Source organism: Manis pentadactyla, chromosome 12 (assembly GCF_030020395.1).
Source record: "Manis pentadactyla isolate mManPen7 chromosome 12, mManPen7.hap1, whole genome shotgun sequence".
In the NCBI taxonomy this organism is placed as follows: domain Eukaryota; kingdom Metazoa; phylum Chordata; class Mammalia; order Pholidota; family Manidae; genus Manis; species Manis pentadactyla.
This window is the reverse complement of record NC_080030.1, coordinates 86,916,079-86,935,301: the sequence shown is the minus strand read 5'-3', so window position 1 is coordinate 86,935,301 and position 19,223 is coordinate 86,916,079. Positions and strand designations below refer to the sequence as shown.

The window sequence follows — 19,223 nt, the reverse complement described above, 5'->3', positions numbered from 1 at the left end:
TCATTTTGACTTTCATACTAGCTTTTAAGTAATTGATCTACTACCTCTGCTATATGTGTGCTTTACCAGTGGAAATTTTTCCCTTTCTTAAATTTCTTGCTTCTCCTCCGGGTCTTTTCTTTTCCTCTTGAAGAAGTCCCCTTAACATTTCTTTTAATGCTTATTTAGTAGTGGTGAACTCCTTTAACTTATATTTAACTGGGAAGCTCTTTATCTCTCCTTCAGTTCTCAATGATGACCTTGCTGGGTGGAGCATTTTTGGAGGTTTTTTTTTGTTCAGCACTTTGTGTAATGCGATTCCCTTCTGTCCTACAGTTTCTGCACAAAAATCAGCTGATAACCTTATTTCTCTTTGTCTTTGATCTTTGACATTTCAATTGTGATGTGTCTTGGTGTGGGGTCTCCCTAGGTTTGTCTTATTTGGAGCTCTCTGTGTTTCTTGGACCTAGTAGACTGTTTCCTTCCCCTTGCTAAGGAAGATTTCAGTTATCTCTTCAAATACATTTTCTATTCCTTTCTCTCTTTTCTCCTTCTGGGATTCCCATAATGTGGATGTTAGGGCTCTTGATATTCCAGAGTTCTCACCCTATTCTGATTTCTTTTAGTTCTTCTTCCTTCTGCTCTTCACTTTATGTGATTTCCATTACTCTGTCTTCCAAGTCACTGATCCATTCTTCTGCATCCTCTAGTCTGCTCTTCATTCCCTCCAGTGTGGTTTTTATTTCATCTATTGAATTCTTCATCTGTGATTGGTTCTTTCTTAGACGTTCCATCTCTTTGTTGAAGTCCACCTGGAGTTCTGCTATTGTTTTTTCAAGTCTAGTGAGTATCTTTATAACCATTGCTTCAGACTCTTTTTCATATAGATTGTTTTACTGTTTCATTTAGTTTTTTTCCTGGGTTTTTTCCTTGTTCTGTTGTTTGGAGTGTATTCCTCTGTCTCCTCATTTTGTATGACTTTTTGTGCTTGGTTCTATGTGTTAGTTGGAAAGGGCCCACTCTGCTGGTCTTGAAGGATTGCCCCTGTGTGGGCTGCATGTGCCTTGTGGTTTTGGCAGGCCGGAGGCTGAGTAAAAGTGAGACTGAGATGGGCTTTTCCTGGTGCTCCAGGGCATGGTCCTGGGGGTTATGCCTTGGGCACCCATTGGAGGGGCTCCTGGGTGGACACCTGTGGGTTCTGTGCTGGGTGGGGGAGGATATTGGCCAGCGGCAGGTCAGGGGTATACTCAGGTACCTCTGGATTGGCACCAGGTGAATCCCCTGTGCCTCCTTACCTATATGCTCATGCATACTCTGGGGCAATTGGGACATCCAGGCAGTTCTCGCCTCAGTTGCCGGCCAGGTTTTGATATTTGCCTGGAGTCAGGCTCCCTGGGGCATGTTCCCCCTTGGGGCCCATGCACACTCTGGGCTGCTCCCAGAAATTCCCATGTCAGCTATAACTCTGAGTTTCTGAATCATAAAGATTATACCTCAGCACATATCTGTTGAATTTATCTCTAACTATTTTTCTGGTATAATTATTAATATTATCACCTTTATTTCCCAAAATACTTTAGAGAATAAATCATAGGGCTACCATATTTAGGGCCCTGTAGAATATTGTTTTTCATACCAAAAGTCACTACCTAATGTATCACAACTAGAACTAAAAAGATGAAATAGAAGAGCTCTAGAGAATATCACATTTTCAGAGGCTAGAAAGAGGGCCGCTATGCAAATGAAGCATGACTAGAGAAGTAGGGAGTAGAGTAGTGTCCCAAAAGCTGGGATTCTGGTGAACCATCGACATAGACCTGGAAGGAACTGAGGGTAATGAAAGGACTTGAGATTGACAGGAGTCATAATCCTGGTATCAGAGTCTCTGGTGAATGTGAGGGAGATTAACAACATGTGCCATTACCACCCTCACTCACCTAGTCCAGAGCCTTTGGTAGACATTGCTAATTAATGCTTACACACTCTTGCTCCTCTTTCCCCTCCACATTCTCTCCCCTTTCTCTACATTGCACACACTCTTGTGCACTCTCACTCTCGTGTGTGTGTGTGTGTGTGTGTGTTTTAAACTGAGCTTGAACAGGACCTTAGAATTCTTAAAATGGTATTCCATCCATCAGCACCCACTAATGATGGATCAGAGTTAGGGTACTTGAGAAAGATAATCTATTTTCCTTTCTGAGTTAGTACATGATGTAATTAGTTTTCAGGAGCAAGAATTTTTGCACAAGTGTGAAGGAATAAATGGTGGTATTAAGACACTAGGGGTTGATTGTGCTTTCTGATACTCAGATATATGTGTCATAGAATAATTGAGCACATTTCACTTCATAAGGTAATGGATGAAGAAGTATACTCAAATTAAGGCAAGGAAGTTAGAGTATTTTATGAGATAAAGGATGTAAGGGATTTTATTTACCACAGAATGAAGACTGAAGTGAGCACTGTGGACAGGTATAAGAGGAAGGAAAGCAGTATACATATCAGTCAGAAAAAAGAAAGCAAGTGTATGGGAATATTTACTAAGCATCTGTTTTATAGAGAGCCACCATTAGATACTAAAAAGGACTGATTCTGTAATATAGTACCAAGTGAATTAACTACCATGGGCAGAGATTATTAATATTAACAGGATAGTCCAGAGAATTAATGAAAAGCCATGGTCAGTTGTCTTAAGAAATTCAAAGGTTTTAAAGTTGGAGAACTTAAACTCTTACTAGTTGTTTAATAGAGGTCAGAAATTGTTGAATGGCATTCTAACGTTGAATATAAAATTGAACATATACGTTGTTTCTGGTTTCAGTAAATGATTTTTCTCTTACAAATTCTAACACAAATTGAAATGTAATTTTGGGTTTTATTTTTAGACTTTAAGTATTTGTGGTGCAACTAAATGAGATAATGTCTTTTTACATACGATAGGCATGTGTATTTATAGAACTTCCCAGGTGGCTTAAGGTTCTGTATAAATTGAACTTGCAGTTCTGTTCATAATATTCTTATTTTCCAAAGGACCTTGATTTTCTAGAAAACAGTTCTAGGATTTCTTTATTTCTTAATCTTCTTTTCACATCCTGAGTTAGAAGTATTTATAGTTGACATAAGAAATAAAAATGCTAATAATTTTTTTTTAATTTATTTAATTTTATTTTTTTGAAGAACATTATGTTTACTAGGCTCTCCCCTACCCCAAGTACCTCCCACAACCCCCATTACAGTCACTGCCCATCAGCACAGTAAGATGTTGTAGAATCACTACTTGTCTCCTCTGTGTTGCAAAGCCCTCCCCTTTCCTCCAGCCCCCACATTATACATGCTAATCATAATACCTCCTTTCTTCTTCCCCGCCTTTATCCCTCCCTCCCCTCCCATTCTCCCCAGTCTCTTTCCCTTTGGTAACTGTTAGTCCATTCTTGGGTTCTGTGATTCTGCTGCTCTTTTGTTCCTTCATTTTTGTCTTTGATCTTATACCCCACAGATGAGTGAAATCATTTGGTATTTGTCTTTCTCTGCTTGGCTTATTTCACTGAGCATAATACCCTCTAGCTCCATCCATGTTGTTGCAAATGGTAGGATTTGTTTTCTTCTTATGGCTGAGTAATATTCCATTGTGTATATGTACCACATCTTCTTTATCCATTCATCTACTGATGGACACTTAGGTTGCTTCCATTTCTTGGCTCTTGTAAATAGCGCTGCGATAAACATAGGGGTGCATCTGTCTTTTTCAAACTGGAGTGCTGCATCCTTAGGGTAAATTCCTAGAAGTGGAATTCCTGGGTCAAATGGTAAGTCTATTTTGAGCATTTTGAGGAACCTCCATACTGCTTTCCACAATGGTTGAACTAATTTACATTCCCACCAACAGTGTAGGAGGGTTCCCCTTTCTCCGAAACCTCGCCAACATTTGTTGTCTTTTGGATGGTGGCTATCCTTACTGGTGTGAGGTGATATCGCATTGTGGTTTTAATTTGCATTTCTCTGATAACTAGCTATGTGGAGCATCTTTTCATGTGTCTGTTGGCCATCTGAATTTCTTCTTTGGAGAACTGTCTGTTCAGCTCCTCTGCCCATTTTTTAATTGGATTATTTGCTTTTTCTTTGTTGAGGAGCGTGAGTTCTTTATATGTTTTGGATGTCAAGCCTTTATCGGATCTGTCATTTAAGAATATATTCTCCCATACTGTAGGGTACCTTTTTGTTCTATTGATGGTGTCCTTTGCTGTACAGAAGCTTTTCAGCTTGATATAGTCTCACTTGTTCATTTTTGCTTTTGTTTTCCTTGCCCGGGGAGATATATTCATGAAGAAGTCGCTAATGTTCACATCCAAGAGATTTTTGCCTATTTTTTTTTCTAAGAGTTTTATGGTTTCATGACTTACATTCAGGTCTTTGATCCATTTTGAATTGACTTTTGTGTATGGGGTTAGACAGTTATCCAGTTTCATTCTCTTACATGTAGCTGTCCAGTTCTGCCAGCACCATCTGTTGAAGAAACTGTCATTTCCCCATTGTATGTCCATGGCTCCTTTATCGAATATTAATTGACCATATATGTTTGGGTTAATGTCTGGAGTCTCTAATCTGTTCCACTGGTCTGTGGCTCTGTTCTTGTGCCAGTACCAAATTGTCTTGATTACTATGGCTTTGTAGTAGAGCTTGAAGTTGGGGAGTGAGATCCCCGCCACTTTATTCTTCTTTCTCAGGATTGCTTTGGCTATTCGGGGTCCATATGAATTTTTGAACTATTTGTTCCAGTTTGTTGAAGAATGTTGTTGGTAATTTGATAGGGATTGCATCAAATCTTTATATTGCTTTGGGCAGGATGGCCATTTTGAGGATATTAATTCTTCCTAACCAAGAGCATGGGATGAGTTTCCATTTGTTAGTGTCCTCTTTAACTTCTCTTAAGAGTGTCTTATAGTTGTCAGGGTAAAGGTCTTTCACTTCTTTTGTTAGGTTTATTCCTAGGTATTTTATTCTTTTTGATGCAATTGTGAGTGGAATTGTTTTCCTGATTTCTCTTTCTATTGGCTCATTGTTAGTGTATAGGAAAGCCACAGATTTCTGTGTGTTAATTTTGTATCCTGCAACTTTACTGTATTCCGATATCAGTTCTAGTAGTTTTGGAGTGGAGTCTTTAGGGTTTTTTATGTACAATATCATGTCATCTGCAAATAGTGACAGTTTAACTTCTTCTTTACCAATCTGGATTCCTTGTATTTTTTTGTTTTGTCTAATTGCTGTGGCTAGGACCTCCAGTACTATGTTAAATAACAGTGGAGAGAGTGGGCATCCCTTTCTAGTTCCCGATCTCAGAGGAAAAGCTTTCAGCTTCTCACTGTTTAGTATGATGTTGGCTGTGGGTTTATCATATATGGCCTTTATTTTGTTGAGGTACTTGCCCTCTATACCCATTTTGCTGAGAGTTTTTATCATGAATGGATGTTGAATTTTGTCACTTTTTCAGCATCTATGGAGATGATCATGTGGTTTTTGTCTTTCTTTTTGTTGATGTGGTGGATGATGTTGATGGATTTTCGAATGTTGTACCATCCTTGCATCCCTGGGATGAATTCCACTTGGTCATGGTATATGATCCTTTTGATATATTTTTGAATTTGGTTTGCTAATATTTTATTGAGTATTTTTGCATCTGCGTTCATCAGGGATATTGGTCTGTAATTTTCTTTTTTGGTGGGGTCTTTGCCTGGTTTTGGTATTAGGGTGATGTTGGCTTCATAGAATGAGTTTGGGAGTATTCCCTCCTCTTCTATTTTTTGGAAAACTTTAAGGAGAATGGGTATTATATCTTCTCTGTATATCTGATAAAATTTCAAGGTAAATCCATCTGGCCCAGGGGTTTTTTTCTTGGGTAGTTTTTTGATTACTGCTTCAATTTCTTTGCTGGTAACTGGTTTGTTTAGATTTTGTGTTTCTTCCTTGGTCAGTCTTGGAAGGTTGTATTTTTCTAGGAAGTTGTCCATTTCTTCTAGGTTTTCCAGCTTCTTAGCATATAGGTTTTCATAGTACTCTCTAATAATTCTTTGTATTTCTGTGGGGTCCGTCGTGATGTTTCCTTTCTCATTTCTGATTCTGTTGATGTGTGTTGATTCTCTTTTTCTCTTAATAAGTCTGTCTGGCTAGAGGCTTATCTGTTTTGTTTATTTTTTCAAAGAACCAGCTCTTGGTTTCATTGATTTTTGCTATTGTTTTATTCTTCTCGATTTTGTTTATTTCTTCTCTGATCTTTATTATGTCCCTCCTTCTGCTGACCTTAGGCCTCATTTGTTCTTTTTTTTTCAATTTTGATAACTGTGACGTTAGACTATTCATTTGGGTTTGTTCTTCCTTCTTTAAATATGCCTGGATTGCTATATACTTTCCTCTTAAGACTGCTTTCGCTGCGTCCCACAGAAGTTGGGGCTTTGTGTTGTTGTCATTTATTTCCATATATCGCTGGATCTCCATTTTAATTTGGTCATTGATCCATTGACTATTTAGAAGCGTGTTGTTAAGCCTCCCTGTGTTTGTGAGACTTTTTGCTTTATTGTACAATTTATTTCTAGTTTTATACCTTTGTTGTCTGAAAAGTTAGTTGGTAGGCTTTCAGTCTTTTTGAATTTACTGCGGCTCTTTTTGTGGCCTAGTATGTGGTCTATTCTGGAGAATGTTCCATGTGCACTTGAGAAGAATGTGTATCCTGTTGCTTTTGGGTGTAGAGTTCTATAGATGTCTATTAGGTCCATCTGTTCTAGTGTGTTGTTCAGTGCCTCTGTGTCCTTACTTATTTTCTGACTGGTGGATCTGTCCTTGGAGTGAATGGTGTGTTGAAGTCTCCTAAAATGAATGCATTGCAGTCTATTTCCTCCTTTAGTTCTGTTAGTATTTGTTTCACATATGCTGGTGCTCCTCTGTTGGGTGCATATATATTTATAGTGGTTATATCCTCTTGTTGGACTGAGCCCTTTATCATTATGTAATGTCCTTCTTTATCTCTTGTTACTTTCTTCGTTTTGAAGTCTATTTTGTCTGATACTAGTACTGCAACTCCTGCTTTTTTCTCCCTATTATTTGCATGAAATATCTTTTTCCATCCCTTGACTTTTAGTCTGTGCATGTCTTTGGGTTTGAGGTGAGTCTCTTGTAAGCAGCATATAGATGGGTCTTGTTTTTTTGTCCATTCAGTGACTCTATGTCTTTTGATTGGTGCATTCAGTCCATTTACATTTAGGGTGATTATCGATAGGCATGTACTTATTGCCATTTCAGGCTTTAGACTCGTGGTTACCAAAGGTTCCAGGTTACTTCCCTTGCTATCTAAGAGTCTAACTTAACTCACTTAGTATGCTGTTACAAACACAATCTAAAGATTCTTTTCTATTTCTCCTCCTTTTTCTTCCTCCTTCATTCTTTATATATTAGGTATCAGATTCTGTACTTTTCCTCTATCCCTTGATTGGCTTTGGGGATAGTCAATTTAATTTTGCATTTGCCTCGCAATCAGCTGCTCCACCCTCCCTACCGTGGTTTTACTACCTCTGGTGACAGCTATCGAACCTTCGGAACACTTCCATCTATAGCAGTCCCTCCAAAATACACTGCAGAGATGGTTTGTGGGAGGTAAACTCTCTCAGCTTTTGCTTATCTGGAAATTGTTTAATCCCTCCTTCAAATTTAAATGATAATCTTGCCAGATAAAGTAATCTTGGTTCCAGGCCCTTCTGCTTCATGGCATTAAATACATCATGCCACTCCCTTCTGGCCTGTAAGGTTTCTGCTGAGAAATCTTTTGTTAGTCTGATGGGCTTTCCTTTGTATGTGATCTTATTTCTGCCTCTGGCTGCTTTTAACAGTCCGTCCTTATCCTTGATCTTTCCCGTTTTAATTACTATGTGTCTTGCTGTTGTCTTCCTTGGGTCCCTTGTGTTGGGGGATCTGTGGATCTCCATGGCCTGAGAGACTATCTCCTTCCCCAAATTGGGGAAGTTTTCAGCAATTACCTCCTCAAAGACACTTTCTATCCCTTTTTCTCTCTTCTTCTTCTTCTGGTATCCCTATAATGTGAATATTGTTCCGCTTGGATTGTTCACACAGTTCTCTCAATATTCTTTCATTTTTAGATATCCTTTTTTCTCTCTGTGCCTCAGCTTCTTTGTGTTCCTCTTCTCTAGTTTCTATTTAATTTATTGTCTCCTCCACCGTATCCAACCTGCTTTTAATACCGTCCACCGTGTTCTTTAACGATTGGATCTCTGACCTAAATTCATTCCTGAGTTCTTGGATGCCTTTCTGTACCTCCATTAGGATGTTGATTATTTTTATTTTGAACTTCCTGTCAGGAAGAGTCACGAGGTCCATATCATTTAAATCTTTTTCGGGAGTTGTATTAACAATTTTACTCTGGACAAGGTTCCTTTGGCGTTTCATGTTTGTATATGGTGCCCTCTAGTGTCCAGAAGCTCTATTCTGGAGCTGCTCAGCCCCTGAAGCAATGTCGGGGGTCGCAGGGGAGCGATACTGGGGGTAGGAAAGAGCTGTTTCCCGCCTCCTGGCTCCTGTGCCTGTCTCCACTGCCTGAGCCAGTGGGCCAGGCACACAGGTATAAGTTTTTGTCCCAGAGCAGCCAGATATGGATCTCTGCTTTCCGAAATCCCAGTCTCCCCAGGAATTCTGCCTGTATTAACTTTCCAACCCAGTAGTCATGCGAGTCTCATGAAAGCACCATGAAATGTAGGTTTGTGCTCCCAGCGCAGATTTCCAGAGCTAGGTATTCTGCAGTCCCAAGCCTTCCACTCCCTCTCTGCTCGGTTTCTCTTCCTCCCGCTGGTGAGCTGGGGTGGGGGAGGGGCTCAGGTCCCGTGGAGACACAGCTCTGGTGCATTACCCCGTTCGCTGAGGTCTGCTCTTTTCTCCAGGTCTGACGTGTCCTCTTTCCTGTTGCTCTGTCAGGATTAGTTGTGCCAATTAAATTTTCTAATTGTATCCAGTTTTAGGAGGAAGCCTGTGTCTGTACTCTCACGCTGCCTTCTTTAATCCTAATCCAAATGCTAATAATTTTTAATAGTAAGAATATAAGATTTTTAAAATAGCATTAAGGTAAAATGAATATACTAAATATTAGATGTTTTAAAAAATAGCAAGTGTAGCCTGAGGGTTAGGTATATAAGTATGTGCATACAGGCTTACCTTGGAGATAATGCACGTTCGGTTCCAAACCACTGCAATTTAGTGAATATTGTAATAAAGAATGTCAAATGAATTTTTTGGCGTCCATGAACATGTGAAAGTTATGTTTACCCTGTAGTCTATTAAATATGCAGCAGTATTATGTCTAAAAAATCAGTGTATCTACCTTATTTAAAAAATACTTTATTGCTAAAAAAATTCTAACCATCATCTAAAGAAGTCATAATCACTGATCACAGATCACCATAACAAAAAATAATAATTAAAAAGTCTGAAATATTGTGAGAATGACCAAAATGTGACACACAAACATGAAGTGAGCAAATGCTATTGGAGAAATGATGCCAGTAGGCTTGCTTGGTTCAGGATTGCCACAGACCTTCAATTTGTAAAAAAACACAATATCTGAATTGAGTGAAGCGAAGTACAATAAAATGAGTTTATGCTTGTGTTTAAAACTGCTGCTGGTTTCTGTTACTGCTTTCTGCTGATGCATTTCAACCATTTCAGAACCCTAGTCTTCTGGTAAGAGTATATGAATATGAAAGTGTGTGTGGGAAGAAGGCAGATAAGAAAGGAAATGGGGAAGAGAGAGAAAGTTGAAAATATAAAATTATTTAAAGGCATATAAAGCTATTAAGGATGTATTAGACAAAATCTGAGCTATAAAGAGGACATATATAGGTGGTGGTGTTTTTAGAAAATACATTTCCCACATATAAGTGGTGGTGTTTTTAGAAAATACATTTAAGGTATTTCTACTGTTCACTTTAATAACAGATATCACTGTCTGTTAATCTTTATACTCCTTACTACATTCTGCTCAATTCTTGCTGCTTGGGATATTATGAAATTGGGAAACAAAAGGCTGCTATTTTTTGGAGTTGGAGACAAGATTTGCATTTTCCTTTGTTTAGTCTCTTCTGTGGGTAACACATGCTTAATTCCTTCTTTGTTGTTTCTGTATATCAGTATTATTTAGACATAGTTTTAAAATAAAGCATGTGTATTTAAATTTTTATTACATAACACTTTAAACATATATGAAGTAGAATAATATAATGAATCCTAATGTCCCCATTATCCAGCTTCAACAATCAGCAATGTTCTGGAATTTTTTTTTTTAATTAAACAGAGGGTGTTTTATTCAGAGAAGTTTAATGAACATTCTCTTGTTTCCCCTTAGGTGGTGCTTTGTAAATTTCACTCAGTGTTTCTGTCTCAGAAAGGGCAGATTTATACCTGTGGTCATGGTCCCGGAGGACGTTTAGGCCATGGAGATGAACAGACATGCTTGGTAATTGAAATGTTGTTACTTAGTTTAGGTAGCTTCAGTAAAATTTTGATAAACTGGAAGTTTGAGTTAACTAAAAAAAAAGTTTTTAAACCAACTGTAAGGAGAAAATAATATACAAATTGATAACAGATTTTTAAAAATTGATTACTTTCCATATATATTATGTTCAAATTAAAGGACATAGACATGATACAAAATTCTAAAGCATCAAAGAAAAATAACATTTTGCTTATAGCAAATGCTGACTCAGGAAGGCACATATGTAAGCTTTAAAGTATTTCCATGGTTGAAGTTTAAAAAGTTAGACTAATTGTAAAACACTTTTCCTAAAGCAGCCCAGGTTTTTATTTGTTTTTAACTTCTCATTAAAGTATTTGTTGTCTAAAAGTTGAGCCCATATTTTCATTGTATAATCACAACATTGACTCCTATGCTCCTGAAACTTAGTGCTAATTAGAAGAAACTTAGTAATCATTACATACAAAAAATTGCCTCAGGAGGTTATTTTTAAGGTAAAATTTATTTTGAAGAGACTGCTGGTATTGTTGTCATCCATTACAGGGTGTTTTGAAAGGGAGAGTGACCTATGAGAGTAGCTTCTATTTTTTGAGAATATATTATTTTCTAGGCATTGTCCATGCCTTTCATGCAGTATCATTACTTTGATTTTAGCTTCACAATACTCCTGTGAGATTATAGACATTATTATCCTCATTTATACACAGTGACAATAGTAATAATAGCAATCAGTTATTCATTGCTTACTCTGTGCCAGACTGTTGTGTTTTATATATACCAAGTCATTTATTCCTTATACCAAGTCTGTTATCATCTGAAATACTAATGTTTTTTATATTTAAATATTATTTTGTGTACATCTTTAATGAGGTACAGAGAGGTTAAGAAATTTGATTGAGATCAAATAGCTAGTGACAGAATTAAGATTTGAACCCAGGACAGATGACTCCAAAGGAATATGATTTCATATGTTTGGTTATTCACTGAATGGATACATCAATTCCTCTATTTTATTTTTTCAACATATCAAGAATACTTTGGCTGAAGAGCTCACTTTATTCATACCAAACAATTTTCACTTGGTGTATGATAAGCGCTCAAAAAATCAATTGTTGAAACAAATTATTTTACTGACATGTCTTACTGGGGTTTTGGGGTTTTACTTGTAAGTCAGTGACCATATCCTATTAAACTTATCCTATTAAATTCAGCCCCTTGCTGAATTGTAGAGCTTACCAATCGTTATTACCTACCATTGGTCATGTCATTTTTAATGTCGTATCACTAGGTTCTATTTACAGTTCCTGTAAATGGTCTTAAATTATACTAAAGTTTATTTTATTTTGTAGGTCCCTAGGCTTGTGGAAGGACTAAGCGGTCATATTTGTTCCCAGGTGGCAGCTGCTAAGGATCATACTGTTGTATTAACTGAAGATGGGTGTGTTTATACGTTTGGTCTAAATATTTTTCATCAATTAGGAATTATTCCTCCACCTTCCAGTTGTAATGTACCGAGACAGGTAAACTCTTTTTAAACAGTAAGGTGACTATTTGCTATAAAATATATATGGACAAAAAGATGGAAGGTATTGACAGAGAACTTATTTTACTTACATTCAATGGTATATATCTCTTCAATGGTATATACTGTATTTTTCACAGGAGAAATTAAGCATAGTAAAATCTGCATCTATTTTGAGTAAGAAAGCACTTGGGAAGTTAGGTACCAAACTGCCTTAGATTTAGCTTTTTAAGCATTCATAAGCAGAGGGCACCCAAATTTTGGGAGCTTGAAACAAATAAATTTGAGGCCCTCCTTAAAAAAAAAAATACAAAGTTATAATTGCAAAATGAGCTGTGCAAGTGAGGCACCCAGAAACCTAAACTTCATTGTACAGCTGCCTTTGCACAGAAGTCATACCTGGCAGGTTGATGTGAGGGGACATGAGTCCAAAAGCCATCGTTCTACTTTTCTTCTCCCTATTTGCACCAGGAGGTACCCTTTCCTCAACTTCAGGGGATTAATACATAGAACTGAGACTGGTGCTCTTAATTATATGTAACTAGTATTATCACCCATAACAAGTGTTTTAAGCTCATAAAACTATGTTTCAGATATTAAGTTTCTCCATTGGTTTAAACAATGCTCTGGATTTAAAATTATTATTAGATATACATATTTTTGGTGTTAATAAGCTCTCAAATCTGATGCTTTTCCATTTTGGATAACTAATGAATCAGTAGGAATCACCCAAAAAAATAGAGGTAGTCTCCAAATTGTGGAACTTTTAGAAGATCGATTTTCTCCAAGTAACTAGAATTTGTGGTAGATTTTACTCCCATTTTCTTTTTTAACTTTGTGTGGCTGTCTTGGAACTCTGGGTTGATGTGAACATACCCAACATTGTCAACTGGGGGCAGTTTCCTCCACAGCCAGAGCCATTTGGCGATGTGCAGAGACACGTTTAGTTGTCAACACTTGAGGTTGGGGTGGGAGTGGTGCTCTGACTATCTACTGGGCAGAGTCCAGAGATGCCGTTCAACTTCCTGCAGTTCCCCACAACTGAGACTCATCTGGTCCACACTGTTACTGGCCCACTGTTGAAAACCCTGGATATGTCAGATCTAAAAATAACCTATTTTCTCATAAGAATGAGAATGCTTGTTTGTATATTGCTTGTTAACAAAAGCTCAGTAGTGTGGTTTTATGCCATGTCTATGTTTTATATGTCAAAACTGCTGTTGTGCAGTGGCTGCATCCAAATGCCCTGTGTCCCAAGAAGAGCTGGAGTCCCGGACTGAGTGGTAAGAACCATCAGGGATGATGCCGTTGGCGCCGGGGGGCTGTTGGCAGCACGTCTGCTGCCCTGCTCTACTGGATCTTTGTAGAATTGTGCTTGTTCATAGAGAGATAGTAAGCAGCAGTCTTATTTGTCTTTTGAATAGATGCAGGCGAAATATCTGAAAGGAAGGACCATCACTGGAGTAGCAGCGGGCAGGTTTCACACAGTGCTGTGGACCAGAGAAGCTCTTTACACCATGGGATTAAATGGTGGGCAGCTGGGTAAGAAATCTTTGACAATATTTAAAAAAAAATTAGCTTATTAAAATGGATATTTTATTATTTGTGTTATTTTTTTAGGTTATTTACTAGATCCCAATGGAGAAAAGTATGTGACTGCTCCTCGTCAGGTCTCTGCCCTTCATCATAAGGACATCACTCTGTCTCTGGTCGCTGCGAGTGATGGGGCCACAGTCTGTGTTACCACAAGGGGGGATGTTTACTTACTTGCAGACTATCAGTGTAAGAAGATGGCTTCTAAGTATGTGTATTTCTTGGAAAAAACATAACTTTAATAGTTCAATTCCAGTAAATATCTGAGTGTCAGCTTTATGCTGTGCTCTGAAATGTCAAATGGGAAACGGGAATGAGGGAAAAGTCAGGAGTTTTTGCCTTTAGATGATCTTAGTCTTCTGATAAGCATCCAGTGAACATACATATATAGAAGTCCTCTGTAAGTTGCAAAATAACATTTCTAAATTATGTTTAATGCATTGTTAAATTGTAAGTTTGCTGTTTTTATGTTTTAGGCACATGGAACTAGATTAATCTTAATTCTTGGTTTGTGACACAATCATCATTGGTTAATGTGTAGCTTGTTTTATATTATGCATTATTTATTAAAGAATTAATTTATTTTTAAAGAATAGTTAATCACTTATCATGGGCCCTCTATTCATTCCCAGTGTTTATATCTAACTGGTGTATTTTTTATCTTTGTATTGTGTAGCCTATTGTTACCCAAAAGTAGGTAATAGTAGCTTTCTGTAAATGAACAGTTGGTTGGCTAATCAAAAAGCCAGTTGAAGTAGAGAATTATAAAGTTAAGATTGAAGTATGCATGATTCCACCAGTTGGAGTTCCCTGTCTTTCGTGCATAAACCATACTTATAATGTGTTACTGTGATTTCATTTTGAATGATTTAAGGAGCCTAGTGGTTAACAGTTGTGAAGTAAGTTATTATGGTAAGAAACCTTTATTTTTCATACATTTCAATCTTTTATTGATTGATTAATCCATATCTGATTTGACAGCAATTTTTTACTACTCACATTGTGTCCTTCTAAAATATTTAACTTTTAAAGAGAAAATCATTCTTTATGTAGTATTTTTATTGTATTTATTATTATGATTTCATAAAATAAACCATAATATTATTTTACATAATTATAATAAATGTAAGTAGAGAGGTGGGTCTTTGAACAAATACAATAATTTCTGGAAGAGTGTATAGCTCAGTCAGTGGAAGCAGTATATGCAGGAATTCTAGAAAGTAGACATCTAACTTTTACTCAGGGATTTAAATTGATAACTAAATGGAACAAAATGTGCTTTTGCTAATGTGAGACTAACTATAAAGAAATACTATTCATGAACTTAGCCCATGAACAGAAAATGTCGACCATCAATTTGTCACAGCTTATATGGGTAACAATGGGAAGGTTATCAATTGTAGGTCATATTTCAGTTTTAGAAACATGAAAATATGACTGTACATGTCTCTTGGAACTGACTAAATAGGCTCTTTTTTCCTGCATATGATGTGATTAGTGGGACATTAGATTTTGTTTTTAATTACCATTTATAAAACTTGTCCTCATAACATTAAATTACATAAATATAAGTTACATCCAAGTTTTCACTAATAAAATTCTCATTACAGATTGTCAAAATATAGTAATTTTGAAAAGAAAAAAAAATTTTAATGTAGTCAAAATATCTGAAAGGTAGGACAGTTCCTGGAGTAGCAGCATACAAGTTTCACACAATGCTGTGGTCATATCACATGTGCAAATATAATGAAATGGCTAGTGGATGAGTAATTAAATAAGCAATAGTGATGATTTTCCTGGGAGCTCTATCTATTTAGGGTTGTCAGTATTTGAAATTAAGGGTTCTACTTCATTTTGAGGTTTTAAATTTTCCTTCTCTGTTAAAATGTAAATACACTCAGGAGCTTTTAGCTTTATCAGTTATTTAAATTAAAGTGAACATGACCTTAGCAAGTGGGTCTTTAGGTATTAGGTAGAGGCATTTGGGAGGGAAGAAATTTTGCTATAGAAAGAAACAGCCATCATGTAGGGGAACTTAGAGAAAGGAAGGACCAGGGATCCCTAAGGTCAAATAGTCTTACTGCACCTTTCATAATAATCACCCTAGATTATTATTTGATTAGTAATTACTATAAAATTGAGCATATGTATTTGAGAGAACATATAATTAAATTTTTTTTTCACTCAGACAACTAAACTTGAAAAAGGTTCTTGTGTCTGGAGGGCATATGGAATATAAGGTTGATCCTGAAAATTTGAAAGAAAATGGAGGTCAGAAAATTTGCATTCTCGCAATGGATGGAGCTGGAAGGGTGAGTATATATTTATGCAAAAATATAGTAATTTTATTCTTAGTTGATGGCTGTAGGGAACCCAGTAATGTAAAAATGAATTACTACTGTAGTGATGATTCCTATTGACTTTGTTTACCTACTTATTTTTAACATTCAATACTAATTAGTATGGAGTTGGTATTTCATTTATTGTGCTTAAAATGGAAATTTGATGTATTTTATATAAATACCGAGTCCTGATAAATGATGTTGAATTTGCATAGATATGAATGTTATTCAACTACTCTTTTGAAAATTAAAAGATAAGCAGGCAATATTAAAAAATAGATGCATAATTGGAAAATTCTCTCCAGATTTAGTTTTAAACAAATGTATATGTAATATATATATTATGAATTAAAGATAAATATCATGTATAAAAGATAATTTCTAGATAACTACATAAATAATCTCATCCCTTTTTATTTAATAGACTTCTAATTTTTGTTCTCTGTAAACATCAGTACATTTCTTTAATAAAATTATTTTAAAAATATATATCACACATTAATAACACTGAACAAATTATACACTGTGTCTAGAAAAACAAATTGCTTTGCTGCTCTTGCTTATAAAATAAGAATGTTTTCAGGTGAGGGAAGACTAGGTGAAGGGAGATTAGGATATATAAACTTCCTATTATAAAATAAATAAATCACAGGGATGAAAAGTATAACATAGGGAATATAGTCAATAATATTGTCTTAACTTTTATGGTAACAGATGGTAACTAATTTATTGTGGTGAGCATTTTATAAAATACATAATTGTTGAATCACTGTGTTGTACACCAAAACTAATATAATACTGTATGTCTCCTATACTTCAATTAAAAATTTTGAATGTTTTCTAAGGTTTATAAAGTGCTATAAGAGTTGATATTTTAGAAGTTGAAGAATTTCATAAACTCCACCTGCTAATACATTATAGGCATAACTCTCCTGTAGTTCGTAATTTTAATACAGGGAACGTGTATTTAAGAATTACATTTATAATATGTACTGATGTAAGGAAGCAGAGGCATAGGATTAAATTAAAAAGTTGAGTATAAAAAATGCATTTGACTTCGGGATGTGTTTCATTTATATTAGTATTGATACAGTCTTTGTTTAGTTAACTTTTGAGTGACCTTGGCAGATACCATTTTGTGCTTTAGTTTTCCAAATTATTGGGGGATTGTACTTTTAAAAACCAGCAGTATTCGTTTTTCAAATAAAATCTTACTTGAAATGCCAATGTATGAAGCAGACAAAAGGGTTGCTGCTCTGGATAAAGCTGGATTGGGAAGCCTAGCACCCCATCTTTCATTTTCTCCATCTGAGCAGCAGTTCCCGAGCCATTTCTCAGGAACACTAGGATTTATAGACCCACTTTCAAGCCACTGAACTGTATGATGATTTTTCTATAGCTACAGTTTTATTTTAGTTAAGTAACTGAGTTATGCATATGTCTCCTTTTTTTCTCAAAAGTAAAGTTTGCATTTTCACAGGGTCACTTTCATTCTCCGTGAACAGATGGTACTACAAGTCCAACATCTTCGTTGTAGCTTTAGCATTGTAGCTGATCTGTTTGCCCAAATCAAGTTATATGGAAAATAACTTCTTTAGGAGGGGTGTCCTTGAAGTGTTTTTAATTCTTCATGTTTACTTGATAACTGTTTTTTCTGAAAGACACAGTTCTTTAAAACCACTTGACTTGTATCATTTTCTGTGGAAGAATGAGCATTGGAACATATTAATCAGAGCTTTATTTTAGACATATTATCTCTTGATTTCAGTTTTTGGTAATCTTGGTTTTTGGTTGTTCAGATGTTATATTGCTTTATGTTCTATGTTTAGGTATTTTGCTGGAGATCAGTCAGCAGTTCTATGAAGCAGTGCCGTTGGGCCTATCCACGCCAGGTCTTTATTTCTGATATTGCCTTAAATAGAAAAGAAATTTTATTTGTCACACAGGATGGAGAAGGATTTAAAGGGAAATGGTTTGAAGAAAAAAAAAAGAGTTCTGAAAAGAAAGGTCAGTCCGTATCTATGAATGGGCCATAAAAGTACTTTTCATTTCACAAGTGTTGATTACTAGGTTTACTTGACAAGTGTTACTAGGTTTTACCCTTATGTCTCTTCTTGTGATTTTGGTTTGTGTATGTGTAGGTAAAGAGGAATTTAGATTCCCTTAAATCTTCAGTTTTCAACCACTTTTATCCATCTGTGTACTCTACTCTGAGGTCACGTCATGGTGCCTCCCCTTCAGTGACACTGGCTCACGACTGCAGATTGCTAACTTTGGCTCCAGGGGCAGAGAAGTGTGAAGTTTAAAAAAAAAAAATTTCCAGTGGGTTAGACACATTTTTCAAGCACCCTTTATCTCTTCCTCCCTAGATTGAGAATTGAATGGCTTATGCATTATTTTTTTTTGTATTTTTTTTTACATATTTGTGTACAAAGGTTAAAGTTTTAAAAGGTACATCTCATGACTTGAGGAAAATCACAGGCAGAATGCAGTTTTTATCATCACTGAGAATTTTAAGAAGTACAAGTAGTTTTATTAAACAATTTGCTAAATAATTGGAGACAAGTTTTATTTAATTCCTTGATGAGTATAAAGGATAACTTTAAGATGCCAGCATTAAAAATAGAAGTTAGTCACTACGTAGTAAGTTCATTTTTAATTATCTGATTATAAATTTATGAACTTGTGGATTACTTGCATTGTTTTTTAACTTAGGTTGGTAATTTTTTCTTTTATCTGTAATTAGAAATCATAATTAATTTTTTTCTAGTAAAATTATAATTCACATACCTCTTTACATCTCATTGATCTCAAGTCACATGGATTACTTCAGAAAATATGTTTTCTTATTTCCACTCTTGTTTCTTTTGTCTGTTCTCAACTGATTGCCAGAGTGAGCATTTAAGATCTGATTCTAATATTCCTGTATTTTAAAACTCCTTAATGGTTTCATCACTTCCTAAATATGGCCTATAAGGCCCCTTCTCTGATCCTTGTCTGTGCTTTGAACTCATCTTGAGTTCTGTCCCTTTTACTTACCACTCTCCAGTCACATTGACCTTCAGGCTTTCAACCTTGTTCAGCTATGATTAGTCCCAGGGTCTTTCCTAATTTTTCACTTCTCAGCTTAATTCTATTTCATCAGAGATGTTTTTGCAGATTCCTCAATCTACATGGAGTTACCCTGTTTCATTTCTAATATTCCCTTTGTATTTTATTGATGCAACTTATATTTATTTGTTTTTATGTATTTTTGTGATTAATT

The 19,223-nt window shown here is 35.9% G+C and overlaps 1 protein-coding gene across 8 annotated transcripts in view; it reads left to right on the top strand.

The window, feature by feature from the left end:
* The window catches only part of IBTK (inhibitor of Bruton tyrosine kinase), an 88,757-nt gene that overhangs the window by 20,762 nt on the left and 48,772 nt on the right, over nucleotides 1-19,223 (top strand). For all 8 annotated transcript variants that reach the window (XM_057489380.1, XM_057489381.1, XM_036918795.2 and 5 more), the window contains 6 exons: nucleotides 10,373-10,483; nucleotides 11,851-12,021; nucleotides 13,448-13,565; nucleotides 13,644-13,824; nucleotides 15,805-15,928; nucleotides 17,788-17,965. In XM_057489380.1, coding sequence (XP_057345363.1) covers nucleotides 10,373-10,483; nucleotides 11,851-12,021; nucleotides 13,448-13,565; nucleotides 13,644-13,824; nucleotides 15,805-15,928; nucleotides 17,788-17,965 — 883 coding nt within the window. The remainder of the gene's footprint in view (nucleotides 1-10,372; nucleotides 10,484-11,850; nucleotides 12,022-13,447; nucleotides 13,566-13,643; nucleotides 13,825-15,804; nucleotides 15,929-17,787; nucleotides 17,966-19,223) is intronic.